The sequence below is a fragment of the Oreochromis niloticus genome, linkage group LG4 (genome assembly GCF_001858045.2).
Source record: "Oreochromis niloticus isolate F11D_XX linkage group LG4, O_niloticus_UMD_NMBU, whole genome shotgun sequence".
NCBI classification, from domain to species: domain Eukaryota; kingdom Metazoa; phylum Chordata; class Actinopteri; order Cichliformes; family Cichlidae; genus Oreochromis; species Oreochromis niloticus.
In genome coordinates, this window is record NC_031969.2 from 29058641 (window position 1) to 29081860 (window position 23220).

Here is a 23220-nt window from a genome sequence, read left to right on the forward strand (position 1 = left end):
AAGATTTTAATATACAATAAATTACATTTGACAGTAATTTTGAGGTAGGTTTGCTGATCAGCCGCTAGGGGGACCTTTGGCCATTTTTTATACTTGCGAATGTAGGAGCAGATTCAAACCAATTTTTAAAAATGCGTAAATTTGACGATGAATAAAACAAAGGACTTTATTTACATTAACAATTTTTAATGCTGTTGTGTGTACAGTGTTATGTGTCAATGTGAAAGCTCCCTGTATTTAGTTTCAGCTTTGACGAAAGTGCCGGTGAGTAATCGCAGGTTGCATTTTGAACACACTGATGGAGAACAGGCGAGGCTTTCAGGTTAGTTACGCGATGGCCGCTCTCTCAACAATGTCAGGATTTCGAAGCGAAAACAATGGCTCCGTTGCTCGAAGAGGCGTGTTGCTGTTTTGACTAACTGCCGGAATGGTAGCGGTATCGTTTTAGCTCATCGGTTTTGCGTTAAAGCCGGGCCGGTGGTGAGCCGTGTCTGTTAGGGACTCAGTGTTTTTCTTGTTCGTCTCCCGGGCCTGGCTGGAGCTGCCTACACTGTAGCGGCGGGTTGCTACTTTCGGATGAGCGGGCAGTAGGTGTCGAAGAGGAGAGGGGTCTGAATTTAATCAAACTGAAGGTGAAACGAGTCTACAGATCCTCGCAGTGAGGCACGTAACTGGTAAAATTTTATTGCTGTGGGATGAGGGACATGAAGAGCATAGTTTTGAACTCCTAATGTGATGTTCTTGCTAACTAGCATTAGCTCACCGTACCGTTGACTTGCCCTAGCTAAAACGAGAAGGCATAACTAATTTACAATCACGTCGCTCTGATCTGAAGTGAGAGAAATAGATAGGTGGGCGTTTTACTGAGTGTTTCGGAAGCCTGATTCAATGCGTGGAACGTGAAATCTGTCATGACGCCGGAAAGCAGCACAGTTTGCATATTCTAGGTTAGCCGTTGCTAACAGCAGGTGGCTAGCTGAAGTATATGGTCAGTGACGTAACGGTGATCATTGTTTTGACAGCACACGGCATCATATCCGCGGCTAACACCGTCCCGTTTGCTAGTCTGTTTAATTTACTTATTTTACCCATGCAAGAAGAACTACAACTTAAATATAGATGTCCGAAAAGTTGATCGTTAGCAGCTGATGTGACGCAGCTGGCTAGCCTGACAGGTTGCCATACAGAGTGCTCATAGTCTGTAATTACTGCAGCACTTTGCATCTGTTTGGCTTAATTCCGCAGGGATTTTTTTTTTTTTAAAGCTTACTTCCCTGTGCTGATGCCCGGTCATTTTTTTTTCTTCTATCAGTAGCTTCTGCACTGTGTGTGTAATGGTGGTCTTTCTTTGTGTGACAGTTGTAGGATGGATCCAGACGGTGGGGCAGATTCACAAAAAGCTGTCAGTTTGCAGTGGAAAAGCTACAAACTCGTCCAGGACCCAGCCATTAGGCGTGTCACCCAGAAGATCTACAGATATGATGGAGTGCATTTCAGTGTGCCAGTGAGTTAATGTTCACTTTTATTTATTTATTTTTATCTTCAATCATTTTGGCTATTGTTTGTATGTTGCATCCTGTTTATTTTTCCTCCCCAGGACTCTGGATTTCCACCTGTGGGAGAACTGCGAGATCCAAGACCCCGGAGACTGTGGTCCAGATATACAGAGCTGTCTCTGCCAGTGCCAAAGTTTAAGGTGAGAATAATTGGATCAGTGTTCATTTGACACGTTTTGGGAGCTTTCTGTTTGATTGTCTTTTCACTGATCCTTTAATTTTTTACCGCAGCTTGATGAGTTCTATGTGGGTCCCATACCTCTCAAGGAGGTGACCTTTGCTCGACTCAATGACAACATCAAGGAACCCTTCTTGGCAGAAATGTGTGCCAAGTTTGGTGAGGTGGAGGAGATGGAGATTCTGTTTCACCCCAAGACTAGAAAGCACCTAGGCCTGGCCCGAGTATTGTTCACCAGCACCAGAGGAGCCAAGGACACAGTCAAGCACCTGCACAACACCTCTGTCATGGGGAACATCATTCATGCTCAGTTGGATATAAAAGGTAAGTTAAAATGCCTCCTCTTTCCCATCTGATGCACATTGTTACAGTGATGCTTTGGGCAGTTTCTTTATATACAGCTTTGCAATTTTAAATCAAAAGACAAAGAGGGTCACTTTCTCGTGTATCTTTTGAGCAGTTCCTCAAAGGAAGAAGACCTGCTAACAAAAACACAGTCAAATGACACAGAAAAAACTTAAGCTGCAGTTAAATCTAAAGTTTTTCATACAAACCTTGTTAGATGTAAATTGTTTGTGTCTGTTGATTCAGTTTGAGATATTACATGGCTGTGACTTTTATTTTTATACAGGTCAACAGAGGCAGAAATATTATGACCTGATAGTAAATGGGTCCTACACTCCTCAGACAGTGCCTCTAGGAGGCAAGGCTTTGACAGACAGGCTTCAGCCTCAGGCTTCAACACAGCCACAGCCTGACACGGTATTGTGACTGCACAAACATCTCTTCACTTATTTAGTGATGTCATGCTTGAGTGGCAATCTGAATTAAGATGAATTTAATTTTACATATTTTTACTCTGTTCCCATAGCCATCAGAAATCAGGCGGAGGCTTTCCAGTGAGCTTGCAGTTTTGGCAGCAGGGGTCCAGGCCCTCACATCGGGAAATGTCACACCTTCTGTAGAGACTGGGTATGATCAGCGTCTAGACACGCCCCCCTCCTCCATGGCAGGTCCTTACACCCCAGGCTCCTCTGCGTCATCTCAGGGTGGGGGAGGAACACCTTACAGTTCAAGATCTGGGACCCCTTTTTCACAAGACTCGGGCTATGCTGGTGGAAGGTTAGTTTCTGATAATTAACCGGAACAAAGCATCTTGAATAAAATTTGCCTTAAGTGGTCTTACTGTTGTGGTTTGGTTCAAAGTACTGTGGAAAAGACTGACACACCCCTTGTTTCGATATATTTTGCTAGGAAAATGAGAAATGGATGCAGCAATTTATTGAAGCATGCAGACATACATGAAAATACAGTATATGAGGCAAAAAAAACAAGAGTTTGTACAATTCTAACAAGTTCGATAGTCTTGAAATATTTGTTTTGACAACCTTTTATTTTTCCACATAGCCTGAACCTTCTGAGGCAAGCTTTCTTGTAATTTAAGTAGTTTTCAGAAATAGTTCTCCAGACTTTTTGGAGGTCATAGCTAAGCTCTTATTTGGATGTTGGCTGTCATTTGTTCCTTCTCTGTTTCCTCAGTAATGTTGAGGTTTGGGCATTGGAAAGACCAGTTCATGACTGATGGTGTCCATTTTTTGTTATTGCTTTTATTGTGTTTCTATGCTTTTACTGGATTGGCAGTATGCTTGGGATCATTGTCATGCTGAAAAATGAAGCTATTGCCAGACACTTTCTAGATGGTACTGAGTGGTGGATCAAAATCTGATGGTACTTTCATAATTCATTCATAAAATATGCAATATGCAAAATTCATAATTATAAATACAGTCCCAAACCATAACCAAGCCTCCACCATATTTTACCATGTACTTCTTTAGTGAACTTGTCGGTGCATATGATATGAAGGGAAATTTTTGGTACAAAAGACCTGGCCTGGTCTTATTATCTTTCATCATTTTGTTGTGTTTATTGTGTCCTTTGTTAGCTTGGCTTGCACAGAGGAGGGAAATGCTCTCAGGTTGTTTGTTTCAGTTGTGTGACATTGAGTTTCCAATAGTATTCGCCACAATTAGATTTCACTGTATGTATGTATGTATTGTATGTCAACCTCAAAATCCTTCTCATGTCATCCCTTTTGAAACAAAAACATTTAAATGACGTTACAACACAAACCGCATTTTACCTTTTCACATAAAGTCAAAAAGCATCGTTGTATGACTTAGTGGTTCATATATAAATTCCTTATTTCTGCATTTCAGGCATCCTGGTTACAATACTGGCACAATGGGCAGCGGCTACCCTCCCCAGGACATGTTACCTTCCTCATCTTCGTCTTCTGCAGTCTCCTCGACGGTTGGAGGATACAAAGTGTCTCGCTACTCCGATGAAGCACAGGAACCTGCAGTGTATCACCGGGGTCGTCCTATGTACCCCCCAACCACATCATACCGTCCCAATGAGCCACCATGCTACCCCCCTTACCCTAATGTTGGAGGACCTGGGCCACACATGGCACACCACTCCTCAATGCCCCCACCACCTCTTGCCAACCAATATGATCAGCCCCTAATGTCAGAAAGGGAGAGGGAGCGTGAAAGAGACTCAGGGGCACGGTATGGGCCAGCGGGGATTGGTTCCAGGAGGTCATCTTATCATCACCAGCAAGACACAAACTCTTCCTCAAAGTACCATTCCCATCATTCCCACCACCATTCAGATCGCAGGGATGACAGGGGGTACAGGCGAGACAGCCTGGGCTCTCGGTCAGGTGACCACAGCCACCAGAGACACCGCAACCACCACCATTCTCACAATCACCATGGCAGCAGCAGCCGCAGAAGAAGCAGCCATGACCGGGACAGGGACAGAGACAGAGATCGAGATAGAGACAGGGATAGAGACAGGGACAGAGACAGTGACTACTCTAACAGTTCGGATCCCAGGTACAATTCCAACTCGTACCGCTCTTCATCTAACAGCATGTCTCCTCCCCCATCGTCCTACTCTGCATACTCCTCCAAAGAGCCTGCCCCAGCCCCTCCTCAGGGATTGGACGTTTCCACTCGCCTAGGGAGCACAAGTCTCACAGAGAGGGGTTCCCTGCCTTCATTAGGTGCTGAAAAAGACTACCATGGTCACCACAGTGCTCTGCCTCCACCTCCCCCACCTCCTCTCCCACCAGCTTCTGTTATTGCAGCAGCTGTAGCAGAAACACTTGGAACACTGGACTTCAACCAGGATAGTCCTGCCAGTGAAGAACAATGGACAAAACCCAAACGTCGTCCCAGCACCCCACCTGCCCCACCCAAGACACCCCCACCTTCTTCTCCGCCCCACCCCACCATTGCTTCCTCTTCCAATTCTCCTTCTTCTACTTCCCTTCCCCACCATCTTTCATCTTCTTCTAGCTCCCCTCCACCCCCTCAAAGGGACTCCTCCTCCCCAGAGCCAGATTCCACCAATGAGAGTTTACCGTTTGTCTACCACAGCAGCAGTCTGGACTCTCGTATTGAGATGCTTTTGAAGGAACAAAAAGCTAAATTCTCTTTTCTTGCCTCTGATGAAGAAGACGAGGAGGATAGGAAAGAGGAGAAGCATGGAGGCGGAAGTGGAGATGGAACAAGACGTGGGTCAAGTGATGTGAAAGGGGAAAGGGAACAGGTGGGGGACAATGGTGAGAAAGACCACAGGAGGAAAGGGGAAAGAGACAGAGATGGCCACAGAGGAAGAAAAAGGGGAAAAGGGGGAGAAGGCAGGAAGAGTCCCACAGTACTTGCAGCGTCTACACCACCCGTTTCTACTTATTCTCCCCACATCCCACCCCCAGAGGAAACTCAGGCCCAAGTCGGCCCAGCTGGCCCTGGAGCGTTGCAGGAAGAGTCTTCACAGGCTGGATCTGCTGATGCACAGAGCCGGACAGGAGCGCACACACCACCTTTTAATGGACAGAGTCAGGTATGATCTGTCCTGATTCCATTTATTTTTATAAATAGAATCAGTTGTTTTGATAGTCACCCAGAAATACCTGTCTGTGGGCAGAGACATAAATATTTGGTGGAAATGAATAAAAACATCCTCAGTACCGACACAGTGATTAACATCCTGAGTGCTGTCAAACATAATGTTCATGTTTTGGTTTCTTGCTTTTAATGTGCCCGTTTCTATGTTAGAAAAGTGGGACAGAAAAATAATTCAGTAAGTGTTGTTATTTTGAGAATTTGCTTCAATATGTGGGTGGTTTTTCAACTTAAGACAGTAAATTCTGTTTTCTTTCAGGCCTCTCCTCATTCCTCAGGAGAAGACATGGAGATCTCAGATGAGGAGGAGGAGACTACGACCATAACAACCGTGACCACCCACCAGCCATCAGTCACCTCAGGATCCTCACCTTCTTCATCTCAGGCTGCCATGACTTCACAAACAACAGACCCCTCATCTTCACCCCCACCCATCTCTGACTCTGCACAGCACTTTGGCACCTCCATGCACCCTCCCATACCATCCTACCCCCCTCATCTGCCCCCTCCACCACCCCCTGGTTACTCCCTACAACCCCCACCTCCACCAGGGATTCCTCCCCTTCCTCACATGGAGCTACACCCTGAGTATCCTCCCCCCATGCCCCACCACATGTATGACTATGCCAGCTCCATGGAGCTGATGAACCAGTACAGTGGTGGAACCCCTATGTCTTTCCAAATGCAGACCCACATGTTAAGTCGCCTACACCAGCTGCGCATGTCATCATCCAATGGCACCCCAGGCCCAGGTGAGGCAGCTACTGCAGACTACAACTCCTACCATCTCCACTCTCTTCCACAACATCACACACACCACCCCTACATGGACCAAGAGGGCAATGGGGCAGGCACTCATTATGACCAAGACCACCGATACATGCCACCCCACATGACCTATCCATACCCTGATCCCCACAGCACTCAAATACCACCCCATCCACACCATGGCATCCCGCCTCCACACACTGGCTGGCCTCCACATGTCTTACCGCCACACTACTCATCTTATATGCCCCCACCTGGCTATGGCACCATGCTGCCTGGGGATGGAGATGAGTACAGGGCTCCAGGGGAGGAGATGTCCATACTGGCAGAGAATCCTCATGAAGCCACAGTGCAGATGGTCTTGGCCACTCTTATCCAAGAAATGAAGAACATCATGCAAAGGGACCTGAACCGCAAGATGGTGGAGAATGTAGCCTTTGCCACCTTTGACGAGTGGTGGGAGCGGAAAGAGACCAAGGCCAAGGTAAGGAAGCCCAGCCTCAACAATATTGAAGGTCATCTTTCTAAGGTTGCAGTTAATTTTTGTGTATGTAAAATAAAATAAATAGACCCACCCTTTTGCTTAATCATTTTACTAGTTTATGTATGTGCTTCCTCCATTTAAGTGTAATTGATTTTTTTATAATTAGCATGTTTTCTTTTAAAATGAAAGATGTCATTCCTGTTACCATTTCATCTCAGTTTAATGATGCTTTTACTAGTCGGTTAACTATATAAGAGAAAGACTGTTGTTACGAGGCCAGAAAAAATTAATATCTTCTGTAAATGTCTACTTTTTGTAGCCATTCCAGACGATGGTTAGGGGGGTTTCTGCGTTACGGGATGAAGAGAAAAAAGAGGAAAAGGTCAACCGTCCACGGGAGCCTCTCATGTCTCTTGTGGATTGGGCAAAGAGTGGTGGCATGGAGGGATTTTCTCTCCGTGGAGCACTACGACTGCCTTCCTTCAAGGTAACAGTACTTTATTGCTGTGGATTTTGGTTTCATCTCCATGTTACTGTATGGAATCTGTACTGCCTGCATATTTTATGTTTGTTTGTTGGAGTGTTTCATTTGCCATTACACCACCAAAACACTAGGTGGCAGTGGTGCTTGTATGCCACCTTGTTGAGGCACTTTGTTAACATCACTAAATGGTAACTGAAACTGTTCTCCATGTTGGACCTAATAAATACAGAATTTATTTAGTTGTACTGAACTCTGTTTTTACAAGGGAGACCTGGCCAGTGCCAGGAGTTAGAAAAGACGGAGTAATTCCGTTCATACATGGAATGAATGTGATATGAACATAAGCAAACAGCATAAGTATTACTGCATTATCATCATGCTATTATCCTGCTTATTGTTTCACAGTCAATAGTGCAGTATTTACAGTGCATGTTAGTACCAAATTGACCAATAATAATGATTGTGGTCTGTGTTGGTGCATTGTGTAGTTAGGTTTCTTATTAGATACTCTTCAAGCTACATTTAAGGCTGTCACAGGGTATACGGTTATGCAGTACACAGAATATGTGTACTGCATAACCGTACTGTATAAATGTTTAGCACAGTATATGTCAAGCTTAAGTCAATAAATGGTGTCAAGAGTGTAGTTTAAAATAGCTGATATTGTCATTCTAATATTTTGAATTTTTATGTGGTGCCACAATATTCAAAAAGTGCACAAGTGTTTGGTGTTATCAGTTTGTGGTACTACCTCTTGTTCTGAAAAATAGTCAGACTTTGTAAAGTCCATTTTTGGGTGTTTTTTTTAATTCTTAAAAAATACTTTGAACTATGCAGGTGAAAAGGAAAGAACCTCAGGAGCTTGAAGAGGGCGACATGAAACGGCCACGACCCTCAACGCCACCAGACGAAGATGATGAAGGTTTGCTAAGCTGTAATTCAGACTTTAAAAAAAACAAAACATGGGTTGGATTACTTGATCTGCTCCATCTAAGTCTTAAATTATCCTGTTTTCAGCTGCTGACGGGAGAATACCAGAGGCAGACCGGCATGGAGCTGAAAGGGACAACAAGAGGAGGAAAAAGAAGCCTAGAAATCGGAAACCCTGGGAGCTTGACAGTGAGGGAGAAGAAACATCTGATGGTTCTTCTACTGAAAAGGTTTGTTTGTTTTAAAATTGTGATTCAAGATAAAACACAATTTTAAAAAAAATGACTTTAGATTATTAGAATATGAATCTGATATATTAGTTTATAACTCATGTTGTTGGTTTTTTTTTAGTTAGCAACAGATAAGAACAAAATTATTAGCCTCGTATGAAAATTAAAGTTGTTTTCAAAACTTTCCAAAGTAGTTTCTACCTCTCAGCTGTAAAAGGCTAATTGGGATGTTGCTGTCACCCCATTGGGCAGGCAGGCGGGTATCCCAAGTTTGCGATGTCAACGAGGCAGCATAGGATTTTGAAATTCATACCACTGGTGCATCGACTAAAAATCTCACATGAGTTTGACTCCCAGTGACCTTGACCTTCTGAAAATCCTGTGAATGCAATACCTCAAGAAGGAAGTCGCCTAGGATTTTCAAATTTATACTATATGTGCATCTATTAGGAGGCTGATGGGTAGCGCTGGTGATCACCAGTATTTTAAAACGTGCAAGGGATTTTCAACATAGCACTTCTAAGGATACTACTTATTTTAAATTTTTTAGAAACCATAAGTTATTTGTTTCTTGTTTTGTTTTTTGTTTTTACACACAATAAGAATTTTTTCAGAAAACAAAAATTACCAGTGTCACCATTATAAGTCGCCAGAAAATGTGAACTTTTTATTGAGCCATAGCACAAACCACTGCTGTGCAATGATGTGCTTTGACTTTGTGAAGGTTCAAACTGAAGGTTATTTTCCAATTTGCATGCAGTACTAAAACAAGCAAGGGTTTGAGGTGTCTAAAGAACCCCATAACAACTGCCAAGACACTAGTGAATGACTAAGCAAAGTTGGGAACCAAAAAATGTTTCCTTTGGTCAGATGAGACAAAACTAAAGGTCTTTGGCCATGGAGACAATGCTTATGTTTGTAGAACATAAGCATTGTTTTCCAACTCAACAACACCCAAGCATGGGTTGTTCCTGGTACAGAAGACAAAGTTAACATTACTGAATGGCCTACACAAAGCCTTGACTTGATTCCCACTGAAAATCTGTGGGGTGAACTGTAGACTGAGGTCCGTGCCAGAAGACCCATTAAATCTCTGGAGGAGCTTGAGAGATTTGCCAAAGAAGAATGGGCTGCGATTGCTCAAGAGGTGTGTGTGTGTGTGTGTGTGTGTGTGTGTGTGTGTGTGTGTGTGTGTGTGTGTGTTATAGTTTTCATCAAGTTACACACACACAAACAACTGCAGGCCGTTATCCAGGAAAAGGATATGCAATTGGTTATTAATATCAAGGGGGGTAATGAATCTCACCCTGGTAGTTTTTGTGAAATCTGTGTGCAAAGTAAAATAATGTAAGCATCCAAAAAAAACCTCAATATGTTTGGAAAAGCTGTGTTTAAAAATTCCATGCTCTCTTTAACACCACTTAGGAAATAGTTCTGTAGTGAATTGAATACAATAAAAAGGAAATTTTCATAGCAGGGTTACAAATTCTGTCCTCACCTGTAGATGGCAGGATTTCACTGTGATAATATTGTGTTGCGATGACAACTTTTTTTTTTTTATCCCCCCCATGTTTAGGAGGATGAGGAAGACGAAAGTGGAAAAGAGTCTGATGGTAAACCACAAACAGGAATCTCATAACTTTATGTTCTTATTTTCAGCTATCATGACTGTTTACATTGACTTTTTATTTTTTTAGATGATGTCCTCAGTGCAGACAGTGACGACGAGAGCCTCTCATCCTCTTCTGAAGGCTCTTCATCTTCAGGATCTTCATCTTCATCCTCTTCTGAGGATGAAGATGAAGAGGAAGGAGAGCAGGCAGAAAGTGAAGGACCAGACAGCATGGATGAGTCAACTTTGGATAGCACAACTGAGAAAGACAATGAGAGGTACATCACTTACACGTACTGCTGTAATCAGAATTATATAACAATGAATGTTGTACTTTTCAACATTCAAATGCTTGTTCTGTTTTTCTCAGGGAAAATAATGCAGCTGTTCCAAAGGCAGAGGTCAAAGCAGGTTAGTCAGAAGTTGTTGTAAAGCACCAAAAAGCACCAGTGACATAATAGATTCAGTTTGATTTCAATCTTTGAAAACTTGTATCTTTTCTCAGGTGATACAAAAGATGGCAAGGCAGACACAACGGCACCTACCAAACATCCCCCCTCACCACCATACCCACGCCCTACATCCCCTATCGTTCTTGTGCCCCCTCTCAAGAAGCGCAAAAAGACAGTCTCCTTCTCTACAGACGAGAACGAAAGCAAAATGCAATTGCCAGCTGCACCACCATCTCCGTCGCAAGTTTCGGGTGAATCTCCCCTCCTCTCAGGCAGGCTTCCAGACTCGCCCATCACTGCAACCTCACCCAATTCATCTCGTCCCAGTCAGGGCATCCAGCTGCTTCCCTTTGCCTCTAAACCAGGCGAAGGGAATGCTCTCATTGTGCCCCCATCTGGACGAACCCAAGATACTGAGGAGTCCAAGAGAGGACCCCTCATTTCTCCCCAGACTACCCCTGTCAAATCCCCTAGCAAACGCAGTGCAGGCAAAGAGTCTCCCAAATCTCCTGCTCCTCCTGTTATGGTGTGCCGCACTGTGCAGAACCTGCCTTTGGACCATGCCTCTATGTGTAGGATGGCCTTTGAGGAGGCCCCAGCACCCCCATCTGTCAACAAAAGGTCCAGAGGCAGACCACGGACATCTAGCCTGTCTACTTCTTCCTGTCACTCTCTCAGAGAGGAAGATGAGGATGAGGAAGAAAGTGAGCAGAGGTTAAGACTAAGAGAACAGGTTGGGGCCTCCAGCCTCCTGCAGCTGGCCTCTGCTTCAACAACTGACCTGTCTGTGTTAGCTGATGTGGCTTTGAAAATGGACCCTGATCCTGGAGACTCAGAGGAGACAGAAACATCTGATGAAGCAGAGGAGCACAAGATGGAAGGAAATTATTTCTCCCCAGAGTCGCTGGCCCTCCTTATGAGTCCAGGGGCTGTAATTGTCCTTATGGAGCACAACTACTGCAAACCCCCTGTTGTCCCAGCACCAACTGGTGCCAAAAGGACTTCCTCCAGACAAGATTCTTCTGTTTTGCTCCCAGCCGACCTCAACGCAATTTCTGGGGTGCTTGAAGCACCAGAGGAAGTCATTGGAGATCCACTTACATCAAGGGGAGATGCAGGAGAATTCTTGTCTGCAGTGGAAGAGATGTGTGACTCTGAGGATACGGGCCAGGTCACGCCGGTGTCTCCATCATCAAAGAAGAAGAACCTAATTGGCAAGGGTTTTGAAATTGAAGAGGAAAAGAGCAAAAAGAGGAAGAGAAAAGATAAAGAAAACCTTGAGGTTCATCACACAAAAAAGCAGAAGGAGCAGCCAGGCAAGAAACAGAGGAAGCGGAAATTAGAGGTATATTTGTCTTGTTTTTTCCTGTAAATGTTTGAGATTGCCATTACCGTAAACATGCCACAGGCAACAATAGCACTGACTCATTACCAGTAAGCCCAAAGTTGGAATTTTGAAATTGGTACAGTTGTACCCTGTAGAAGTGCTCTGCTCTCAGTCTTACTGATGCAATCACCCTAGAATTACTGACATTTCCTTAGCGTTGCTTAAAGCTAACGTCAGCCAGGTGCTTTGCGTCATGAAAGAAAAAACATTTCATTTCATTAATCATAAACTTGCCACCTGCCAGTGGTATGTCTAATGTCCAATGGCGCTCTTTTCGTTTCGTTTGGTTTCAGCTTGTGGCCTTCATCAGGGTCATAGTAACACATAGTAGAAGTGTGCTTCAATAAAAACAGAAAAATATTCAAATTAACCAATCACATCTTCATAGATAAACCAGCTGACATATAACAGGTTGGTATTGGTTAATTGGTTAAGTCACGCCCAAGTAAATACTGGACTAGATCATTAATTTTATTTATTTTATCAACAAAAGAAAGACTAGCTTTCTAGGCATCGCGTTTTAAGTCTACATTTGAGAAATTTTACATTTTAGAGACATAATTGAGGACCTTACCACAAATATGGTTCCATGTTATGATGTACTCTTGTTTTTTAATCTAACTCCTGCACTGACTTCTTTTTTAATTAAATGCTTTCCTTTGTAATTATTTTATAGTTTTTTGTATATTTGTAATATTCTTCTTATGTATTTCATGCATGTATTATTTTAAGACGGGTGGGGATTATGTCTCCCCCTCCCCGTCTTCATCATTAATGATCTAGTCCAGTATTTACTTGGGCGTTTCTGTTTCCTGCCTTTTATTGAAGCACACTTCTACTATGTGTTGCTATGACCCAGATGAAGGCCACAAGCTGAAATGCGTTGGTCAGTCAATAAAGTTGTTCCTCTTCCCGTTAAGTGTTGCTGGAGTCCCTGCATTGCAATCTTTGATCTTTACCGTGTCTTACAGCACCTATGCCTTTTTTCTAAGAACACTTATGTTCATGAAAAATGTAAATGGCATTCAGTCACCGAATATAGTTATGAATATTGTTATGGATTAGATGACTTTAACTGGTCAGAGAAAGGTCCAATGTGTCAGTGTGTGTTAGTGTAAACACCACATAGACTAGAAACTAAAAGACAGTATTTTTTTCCTGCAGGACTCAGATTTGGAGGAAGATGTGGATGTGGAGGAGCTTGAATCTGGGGAGCTGTCCAGCTCAGACACTGAGGAAGAGTTGGTTGAAGAGGTGAGGAAGAGTGAGCGGCTCTTTTTGCAAGAAGCAGGAATAACAACATCCCAGAACCGGGCGAAACCTGTCCCAGCGCCTGAGCCACCAGCTGTGAAGTTTGACAACCGCAGTGAATTTGAGCAGATGACCATCTTGTATGACATCTGGAACTCCGGTCTGGATGGTGAAGACTTGTTGTTTTTGAAGAAGACTTATGAGAAGCTGCTGCAGGATGACCATAGCTCTGACTGGCTCAATGACACTCATTGGGTCAACCATACTAATATCCTTTTCAGTGATTATCTTTCACCTCAAAGATGTATGGGCACTAGGTTTGATTTACATGGCAGTGACACAATATCCAAAAAGTCTGACTATTATGAATTACTAAATTGTCTGCATACCGTGACATTTTTAAATTCAGGAATGGTTTTATATTTGGTTCCCTGTTGTCGGCCTTGACCTTTGGGCTGCACTAACCAATTTGCCAAATCCTCGCCGCAAAAAGAAGAACACAGATGGGCAGCTTCGTGAGCATGTGACCGGTTGTGCCAGGAGCGAGGGGTACTACGCCATCAGCCGCAAGGAGAAGGATGTCTACCTGGACCTTGACCTACCCGAGCAGGTCATACGGGAGGTGGAGAATGTCGACACCTCGGTAGGCAGATTCCAAATCTTTTTGGATGCATCTTCTTTTATTTCTTTTCCATTTATGTAATCTGTTGTTCTCACATCAGTCTGATTTTGTCTGTTATAGCAGTTGAGAAGCTTTGCTGAAATGCTTGAGATACTTTGCAAAACTTGTTTAGGCTTTTCCTTAAAAATGAGTCGGCATCGGGTAACAGGCCGACGCACTTGGACAGTTCAATGTTCATGTTTACTCTCTCACAGGTAATGTTCACTCTCCCAATCTAATGTTTGTGAAATTGGAGATTCTGTTGTGCCTGTTCCTTCATTTGTTGTTGAAAGAACAGGATAAAATGCCCGTGAGGTGAATCTGTGCCTGCAACACAACCTAAAGTCAGTAAATCTGATTGGCAGTGGAGATGTTGGTGTGGACATGCTTTCGATTGTGTGGAAAGTTGAAGCCGGGTTTCGATGGAATTTTAATGTGATATCCAGTTGAACTTTTTTTTCCAGGAAAAATATTTTGCTGGTCTCCACTGCCTCAGTAATCAATTATTAGCGGTTTCAGAGTATTATTATAAAGTCGACATTTGGCTAGATAGTGCATTTGGAATGGAGTTGATTTATATTTGGCTCAGTTGAAGTGGTAATTTTAGGATTTGAGATGGAAAAAGGTGAGGGTTTTCAAATGATAGAGAAGTAAGATAATGAATATGTGAACATTTACAATACAGAGGTTTTAGGCATTAAATTCGTGCTGTCTGGTGGTTGAGACGGATTCATGCAGGGGGAACAAATCACATTTAATTTCAGTCACATACATCACTGCTCATATGTTTAAAGGCATGCATTGTATTCTTTGTCAGTAAAAAGAACATTAAATTCAACAAAACAACAACAGTGCTGTAAGGGCTGATAATAATCAGTAAATTATTGATTTGTAATCAGTCTAAAACAAGAAGCACAATACAAACTGAAAAACTGTGTGAAAATAAGAGTCATGGAGAAACGTGCGAGATGCATGTCGTTTCTAGTCGGGCTTCCTGATTATCAGGCTTGTATGAGTCAGAATGTGGTCATTTACAGGAATGATGTGATGTTTGAAGACATCAGGCTTTTGTTTTTCCTTGCAAGACTACTTGAAACAAAAATATTTCTTGCTGACTGACATTATTTTCTTTCTTTTTTTTCCCTCATCATCTTTGCTGTTAGAAGTGGGTTTAGTGGGTTTAGAGTGGTGAAGGGGTGTGATGAATTTAACAACAGACGAAACAAGTGCGCCAACCTTGAATGTAAACGTGTAGTTTTCCTTTGTTTTCCCGTTTTGTTGGCAGCCATAATTTGTAACGTACTTGAAATTCCAACTTCAAGTTGTTTGTGTCCACTGATTTTGAGTTTAATGTTCGTATCACGTATCTTATGGTCAGTATTCAAAAACAGTACAAATGTATTGCATTTTGAGGATGTTGAGGGAGTGAATCCTTCCTCTGGGCCAGTGACAGGATGTTTCAGTTCAGGCGTTATTTCACGTAAAGCACAGTGATCATTCCTGTTTGTGACACAGGAAATCCGTAGATTTTTTTTTTTCCTGATGTAGATCCGGATTTGTCACATGTGAATTTCTCCTTCCTGAGCAAAAGGTGATGAATCCAATTTACGTCAAAGGATCATAACGATCACATAAATTCTTATGAAGTTCCCTGAAAATGCAGTTTGATCATAGTGAGTGTGACACCTTTAAAGTGTTTTGGAAAGAATAATCAGAGCAAATGTGCAACTCCAACTTTCCTCAAGCATGGTTGAACAGCTCTAGAAATTTGCAGAGCACATGTATTCCCAATCCAGAATTAAACCATTCTCCTTTATTAAAAATAAAGGAGAAAATTTCACATATTCAAAAATTGGAGGATTTGAATACATGTTTTATGTGTTTTCAAGACTGGGTTCAGTCTGTAACCTCCATGAAATACTGCTGAATTGGGTGCCTCTTAGCTGGAAGTACAAACAGGAAACATGAGTGGAGCATTTATTTACACAAACACCCTAACCACTATGTCTTCATTAGAATTTACTTAGAAAAAAACAAAAGAAGTAAGGCTAAACCGGTTGTGCATTTATCACTTTGTATTCCAACGCACGATTTTTTTTCAAGTATAGACATCTCCCAGCCTAAAGCGAACACAGACATGCAAATATAAAGATAAGTGTGTAATGAGTGGGGAAGAAACAAAGTCAGTTTTTTATTTACAGCCAATTAGTTTCAAAGACCTGGGGCATGGAGCCACTGAAGGAGGCGTGAACAGAGGAAATAAAAATGTTTGAATGAATTTAGGGGAAATAAGTTGGAATTGCTGATTGTATTGCGCGAACCTTTAAATGGAATTCAGCTTGGATGCTTTTTTATTTGTTTGTAATGGCTGATTAAAAATGTGTGAGAACCATTTCCTGTGTGCCAGGAGTAATTACAGTAGCACTGTATGAATTTATAGTGTCACTGCAAATATGTTCATGTGGTCAGCTTTACCCTACAGAGCCATGGTTGCCTGGTGCATAATGCTGGGCAGTAACATAGTATGTGTCCTGAATGCATCACAGTATTCTGATCCGTTACGTGGGTCTTTCAGCTCTTTGCAAGTATTACTTTGGTGTAAGTGCAGTGAAAGCTTTCTGATAAGTCTGCCTAGACTAGAGTCAAAAGTTTGGAAAAAGGGAGAAAGGGGGGGTCACAGATACCCACACATTTATCATAGGCCTAAATTTGGCTATTACTGTGATGATTCTATGATTTCATCATGCAGCGTTCCTCTTTTATAATGCCCGCAAACAAAGTTTGGGTCACCTGTGGGTGATGATCTTGATGCTTGTCAGACACTCATATGATGCACCATCACTGGTCCCATGTGCAGCCAGTTATCCTCCCACACAATGCCAGATTGTCATGGAAGGTCGGAACATTGGTAGGAACATTTGGAAAATCAGCTCATTGAGTGTTTGTGTGAGTTACAGTGGAAAATCCACGTCGCTGGGTTGATGTGCAAAGTTTATTCCTCTCTAATGTATTTCCCTTTTAGCAGTTGTGCTTTCCCTTACTGCTTCCATGGACACGAACATAGTTCCTTATAATAATACACACAAATTATTATTTTTTACTGTGGCCTGTTTTATGCAGTCTTGCTGTTTCTAGAGTTACCGACTCATGCAGACTCGGCACATAATAAGATGTAACTGGTGCACCACATCAGTCTGCGTCTTTGATATCTGATCTAAGTGTCGAAGCAACTGAGAGGTGTCTCTGCTGCTTTTTGTATTTTGTGTTTATCTCAGGAACAAAGTGATGTATTGAGATGAATAATCACTGTTTATGTTTTCAAACCAAAGATTTGTGGCAGTCTTCAAAAAAAAAAACATGAAGAGTTACTGATACTCAGGGGGACACCCCCTCCTACACACACACACACACCAAATTAGGATTGTGATAAAATATTCCTAACCACTAATATCTAACCAGTCATGCTTGCATGTGATTTAACATCATGATGATACATTGAAACAGCTGTTTCACTTTGCATTTCATGTTTCACCTATAAAGCTATCACATGGATTATTATCTTGATTGTAATATTGATCTTTTTAGTACTGAAAGCAAAGCATGAGTTTAGGCTGTTTCATTTAACTCATGCATTGGTTAATTGGTTGTAAAAACACACGAGTTACATAGTCTGACTAAATCTAAAATGAATTTTGAGGCGTAGCATGAGAACATGTCAGTTCATTCTGTTTCAGTTTGAAGTTTCTGAGGAAGTTTCAGCTGATTCATTTTTTTTTCCATAGATTCCGTTTCCTTGTTTTTGGAAATTTGTGCTACAGTTACATTGCTGAGCTCCCTTTAACACTCAAGGTTTTTTCACATTAGTTATGGGAGTAATTTTTGATATTTATAAGGAACGCAAGTTAACATCTGAAGAATTTAATTACTGAACCAGCTGGTTGTTCCATAATACAGGGAAGGCAGTGGTTGGGACTGAAGTATTTGAGGGCAGACTTGCTTCCATTCTTGCGTAATAACCTTTCCAGTCATATCTCTTTCGCAAATGAACCTCTACTACAAGAGCAGGGGTATTGGAAACTGAGGTCAAGATGTTTTTCAGGTTCATGCTGTTACCCATCAAGGCCATCTGATGAAGTCTTAGTGTAACCGTTGCACTCTCTGAATTTCTTTTGTTTGTTTCCTGGCAGGGTGCTAACCGAGTGCTATCAGAGAGACGTTCAGAGCAGCGGCGCCTCCTCACTGTCATCGGCACCACTGCCGTCATGGACTCTGACCTGCTTAAACTCAACCAGCTTAAGGTACAAGCAGTAACAGCCATAGTATTCATGCGGTCTCTCATTTACAAGCTAAAGGACAAAGTTAAACTGCAACCTGTGACTTGTCAACAGATTAACCTTTTTTTTTTTTTAAAAAAAATCTATGCTTAAAAAACAAAAACACTGTAATTTATGCCACCTCACACAATAAATTAAATGGTTTACAGTTCATGAGTGTAACCAAAAGGTCATCTAAGGAATAAATTTCCAGAGCCTGAAACTGATTCCACGCTTTTAGAAGTGCAGAGCTAAATTTAGTAGGATATTTACCAACATGTTTTACAGTCTAAACACAATACAAACAAGATGTCTGTGAAGGTTCTCAGTCATCCAGGTCATCATAGCTTGGAAAGAAAAGCGTCTGGTATTTAAGTCCAGACTGAGACTACAAACAAGACCAATTTTGACCCAAGCACTGTTATTTCTCCATTCCACGAACTCTGTGGTTTGTTAAGCAAAACTCGCAAAAGGTTTTTCCCAAGCCTCACAAGATGAAACTCAGGTTTCTCAAATCCTCAAGTTTTACCTTCACATTGGTGGTTTTATCTTTTGGTTTCAAGATGAATTTGTTTATTTGTTACTGTGATGTCTGAATAGGAGTTTTTTGGAAGGTGGTCCTGCTTTTGTTTTTTTGTGCGCATGTGTGTGTTTGGTTTTGAAAGAGGCTGTATCTCTGGCTTTCATTGTTGCACAAATCCGGGGTCAGAGTCACAAATCTGCCTCTGTGCTAAGCATGCAGAAAATCTGCTCACTACAGTAGAGTGGTCAAACGTTTGGGTGTGGCCTTTTTTGCATGTTCTTATTCTAGTCAACATTTTTTTTTTTTTTTTTTTTTTTTTTTTTCTGGTTATCACACCAAATTATCAACTTGGATTAGTTTACCTTTTTGAATTGTTGAAGATCCAATAATAAAACAAAGATATAGCCTGTAAGTAATTAAAACTGCCGGTTAATTCAGGACAGCTTAGTTTATAAATTGATCAATTTCTAGTAAGGCTCCTCTTAAATTACATCCGCTCTGTCCTGATGCAGTTCCGAAAGAAGAAGCTTCGTTTCGGACGCAGCCGAATCCACGAATGGGGCCTGTTTGCCATGGAGCCCATTGCTGCTGATGAGATGGTCATTGAGTATGTGGGTCAAAACATAAGACAGGTATGACTTATAACGAGTTCTGTGTTTAACCAGTGATGGTTTTTGAAACTTTCCAGCCATCTTGACATCTTTTTGTCATGCCACTAAATGTTTTCATTATCGTTGCCACTAAAACTTCTGTAAAACACTTGTACAGATAATAAATCTCTAATAGTCCTGCTATGTTGGACGCTTACTCTTGCATTGTAATATTGATATGACGGTATGTGAATTGCAGTTTTTCGGACGCTTTGAGGGTGTGGTCAGTCAGAAAATGTTCTTTGTGCGCAGATGGTGGCTGACAATCGAGAGAAGCGTTACGCACAGCAAGGCATCGGGAGCAGCTACTTGTTCAGAGTGGACCATGATACGATTATAGATGCCACCAAGTGTGGGAACCTTGCACGATTCATCAACCACTGCTGCACTGTAAGTCTGAAAACACTCAACAATAATCTGCCTCTTACATGCTTTAGATATGGACTGATGTTAAGTTCTGCAGCTGTCGCCCATCAGTCTGTCGTTGCTTTTTTCCCCCTTGCAGCCAAACTGCTACGCCAAGGTCATCACCATAGAATCCCAGAAAAAGATTGTGATCTACTCAAAGCAACCCATTGCCGTCAACGAAGAGATCACGTACGACTACAAGTTCCCACTGGAGGAGAACAAGATCCCTTGTCTGTGCGGAACGGAGAATTGTCGTGGGACGCTCAACTAGTCAACGCACTTCTCTCCCGCACTTACCAATGGCCAATGGCCAGCCATACCCGGTAAACACCTCCCTTTCCCCATGAGTTCGCTCTCCTAAATGTGTAACTTGAACCACCCCCAGTACCCTATGCTGCCCCTCCTCATGGCCTCATAGCCAGCCTCACAGTACCTAGGACGTAGACACGCACACACTTGGCACTTTTCACACACAGTTTTCATTCTCTAGGCAGTTTCACAGCCACAAGCTAGTGGGTGATGGATTGGCGTCATCTGGCTCTCGATGCATGGACAAGGCCTTTAGCATCAGCTCGTTAGTGGCAGTATTACTGGACAAAACCGGGCGCTCCAAGGGAGTTGCTGCGTCAGTCAGGGCATGAAGGATTTGTCTGATTCCATGCCAACATCCGTTTGAAAGGAGACAATGTGGAGAAAAAAAGAGAAAAGGAAAAACGTCTCTTGGCACTCTCTCAGACATGGCTTCATTACTCTTTTAAAGTGACGGCATCAGTCAGACATAGGTCATTTTTATGTTCCTCATGACTTCATCCAGACATACCTGTGGTGCACGCACAATATTTCACTTACTTTCAAAGGGATTATATTTTTGTAAATAACTATTGTTAGTATCGACTTTAGTGAAGTGAAACTACACTTTCGGTGTTCATTTCCTCTGCCATTATCTCTAAGAGCAGCACTTTATCACTTGTTTGCATGCTGCTGTGAAAGTTGTATTGTGCGTCTCATAACCAGCCTCTGAAATATTGTTTTTTCTTTATTGGGTGTAGCTGAAACAAATCGGTGAGGGACGCTTTGATCTTTAATTAAAGCAGTAGGTAGGAAAAATGTCGTCCAGAAGTTGCTGCTGTTTAGGGCACTTAATAATTCACAAACATGCACAAGATGTGCAAAAATAATATTGTGCATAACTATCTGTAAACTTGGCAGCATGCAGAGTTGTGCCAGGATCCTACTCTCTAAGATTTTCTTTGTGACAGCTACAGAAGCCAGGGTGTTTATTCAGATGTAAAGCAGATGCATTTGGATGCCGTCACGTTAATGATAAGGAGTTCATGTCTGAAAGGGGCTTTGTTTTGTCGGCGGCGTCCAGGAGTCACTCCTCTAGTGTCGAATTCCTTCTGTAACCACACACCCATACAAATCCGCACAGAGACGCACATGAATACCAGAAAAATTCAGGGTTTTTAGACTCGCTCGCTAAGGGCGTAACTTTTAAGATAAATCACTTCAATCAATTTGGTCTTCAGTTATGCAAGATTTCCAAGTGTGAGGGTTGTTTTGGAGCTTTTTTTAAAATTTCATTTCATAGTATTATATTATATTACTGTTGCTGTTATTAATGGTATTGTTACTTATTTGCATTAGCTGTAAGTATATTACAGTGAAATGAGCTTCAGTGTACCCATCCACTGTCCTCAGTGGCTTTGTGATCCACCAGCCCTATAAATCCTTTCTCCCCTCTCCACTGTGTGTTACTCTCCTGTTTTGCAACAGGCTCCGGTCTGTATGAGAGTAAAGCCGTTTTAACCCACTGTGAAAATGTGTAATTTAGGTTTCAGCTTACAGTGTGCGTGTTTTTTGCTTTGTTTTTTTGTTTGTTTGTTTTGTTTTGTTTTTAAATGCCACTGTTAAACTTTTATATTCCCCTCTTTATTTTTTTCCTTCTCCATACTTATGGACACTGACATATGTGCTTTTAACAAATTATTTGTGTGCTCTTTGTGGGCTCTTTATTCATCTACAATATTTAGGGCTGTGCTTGTGAAATGCAGTTGAGCACATGTCCAGTGGGGGTGGGATGAGAAATTGTCAATGGCTGTTTCTATCACCAACACAATGGAGGAGAGTGTATACGTTCATAACTCACATCGCTTGTTTGTCATCGATGATTTGGCACACTATCTGCTGTGTCAACAGAGAAGTCGCAAAAGTATGTGCTGTTGTCGACAAGGTCACATGTCCCTGTTTGTGGGTGAATTCTAAAGATTCACAAAGGACATGTAATCCTATTAGCAATGACGCTGGTTTCACAGCCGTTGCATTTGTTGGTTAAAAGCATGTTTGTCAGTGACGTAAGTCAAGAAAAGGTTTTGTTGCTGCTTACAATATATCATCCTGTTTCGTTTCAACAAGCGCACAAATTCCTGTTTAAACAATTGACAAAAACGTTTTCTGCAAATCCTTCTCCCTAGTTGCTTTGTTAGGTTCTGAATTACACAAATGAGTTTGTGAACAATGCTGCTGGCTTTGCAGCCATTTGCTACAAGTTTGCATTTCTAGCAGAGCCCCAAGTCAAATAAAGTTATAATAATAAGAAGAACTCCTTCGAGGTAAACTTGGCAGATCTTTTTGTAAGGCACATTTATTTGATTTGGTTATTTCTGTTCAAAGACTTAAAGTTCTTGCTTTCCCCTTGTGTTGCAGATCTTTGCAGAATTCATGAGAATGCATTATATTTTACTTCAGTCATCCCTTCTGAAAGATCGTAACTCAAAAAAAAAAAAAAATCCTGCTTACAGTCTGTTTGCAGTGTAGATAGGTGAAAGTGTCCGTGTCCCTGCGAGGTTAACAATCCTAGGCAGTTTCTGATACGTTGCAGACGGGGATTTCAATGACCTTTGTGTTGTCCTTTTTTTTTCATGGCTATGGCCGTCCAAAGTTTAACTTTGATGTTGAACTTTTAACTAAACTCCTGTTTATTTGTTCTTTCCCAAACAGGAAAATGTGTAAGATATTTCTTGTTGCAATGAAAGCCTTTCAGTACAAACCAACCCTCTTTAATAAAGGAGAAAAAGATGAAAGGAAAAAAAACAAAAACAAAAAAACAAAGAAGTACATGTAAATATTGTAGAGGTGTTTGTTTCTTGTAGAAACACACTGATTCCAAGCTGTAAATATGTTTGTTCCGTTTCCTTACTCAATGAGGAGGAAACATGTACATACCTTCCATTCATTTATTTTTTATTGTTTTTCCTTTTAATTTGATGATTATTTTAATATTATTTGCAATATTTCTCTTGTATTAATGCGTTGGACCCTTTATTAATGGTGCATTAAAATATTTTTTAAATAAA

General features: G+C 41.7%; 1 protein-coding gene across 2 annotated transcripts; it reads left to right on the top strand.

Annotated features, from left to right (window-relative positions):
• Nucleotides 1-268: 268 nt before the first annotated feature.
• setd1a (SET domain containing 1A, histone lysine methyltransferase) lies at nt 269-23220 on the top strand. Of its 2 annotated transcripts, none has more exons than XM_005468972.4 (21): nt 269-322; nt 1360-1504; nt 1598-1696; nt 1788-2058; nt 2366-2496; nt 2606-2856; nt 3954-5649; nt 5971-6963; nt 7283-7450; nt 8285-8369; nt 8465-8607; nt 10184-10220; nt 10305-10497; nt 10590-10630; nt 10725-12016; nt 13223-13577; nt 13771-13952; nt 18158-18268; nt 19319-19438; nt 19709-19846; nt 19962-23220. In XM_005468972.4, the coding sequence occupies exons 2-21, from the start codon at nt 1367-1369 to the stop codon at nt 20133-20135; spliced, it is 6618 nt and encodes a 2205-aa protein (XP_005469029.1). In that variant the 5' UTR covers nt 269-322; nt 1360-1366; the 3' UTR covers nt 20136-23220. The 2 variants fall into 2 exon arrangements, with proteins under 2 accessions (XP_005469029.1, XP_005469030.1); XM_005468973.4 differs by lacking the exon at nt 269-322 and adding an exon at nt 329-663.

Coding starts and splice junctions, on each gene's coding strand:
- setd1a (XM_005468972.4), top strand. CDS start 1,367: ATGGATCCAGACGGTGGGGCAGATTCACAAAAAGCTGTCAGTTTGCAG. Junction 7,451..8,284: donor TACGACTGCCTTCCTTCAAG/GTAACAGTACTT, acceptor TGAACTATGCAG/GTGAAAAGGAAAGAACCTCA. Junction 10,498..10,589: donor ACTGAGAAAGACAATGAGAG/GTACATCACTTA, acceptor TGTTTTTCTCAG/GGAAAATAATGCAGCTGTTC.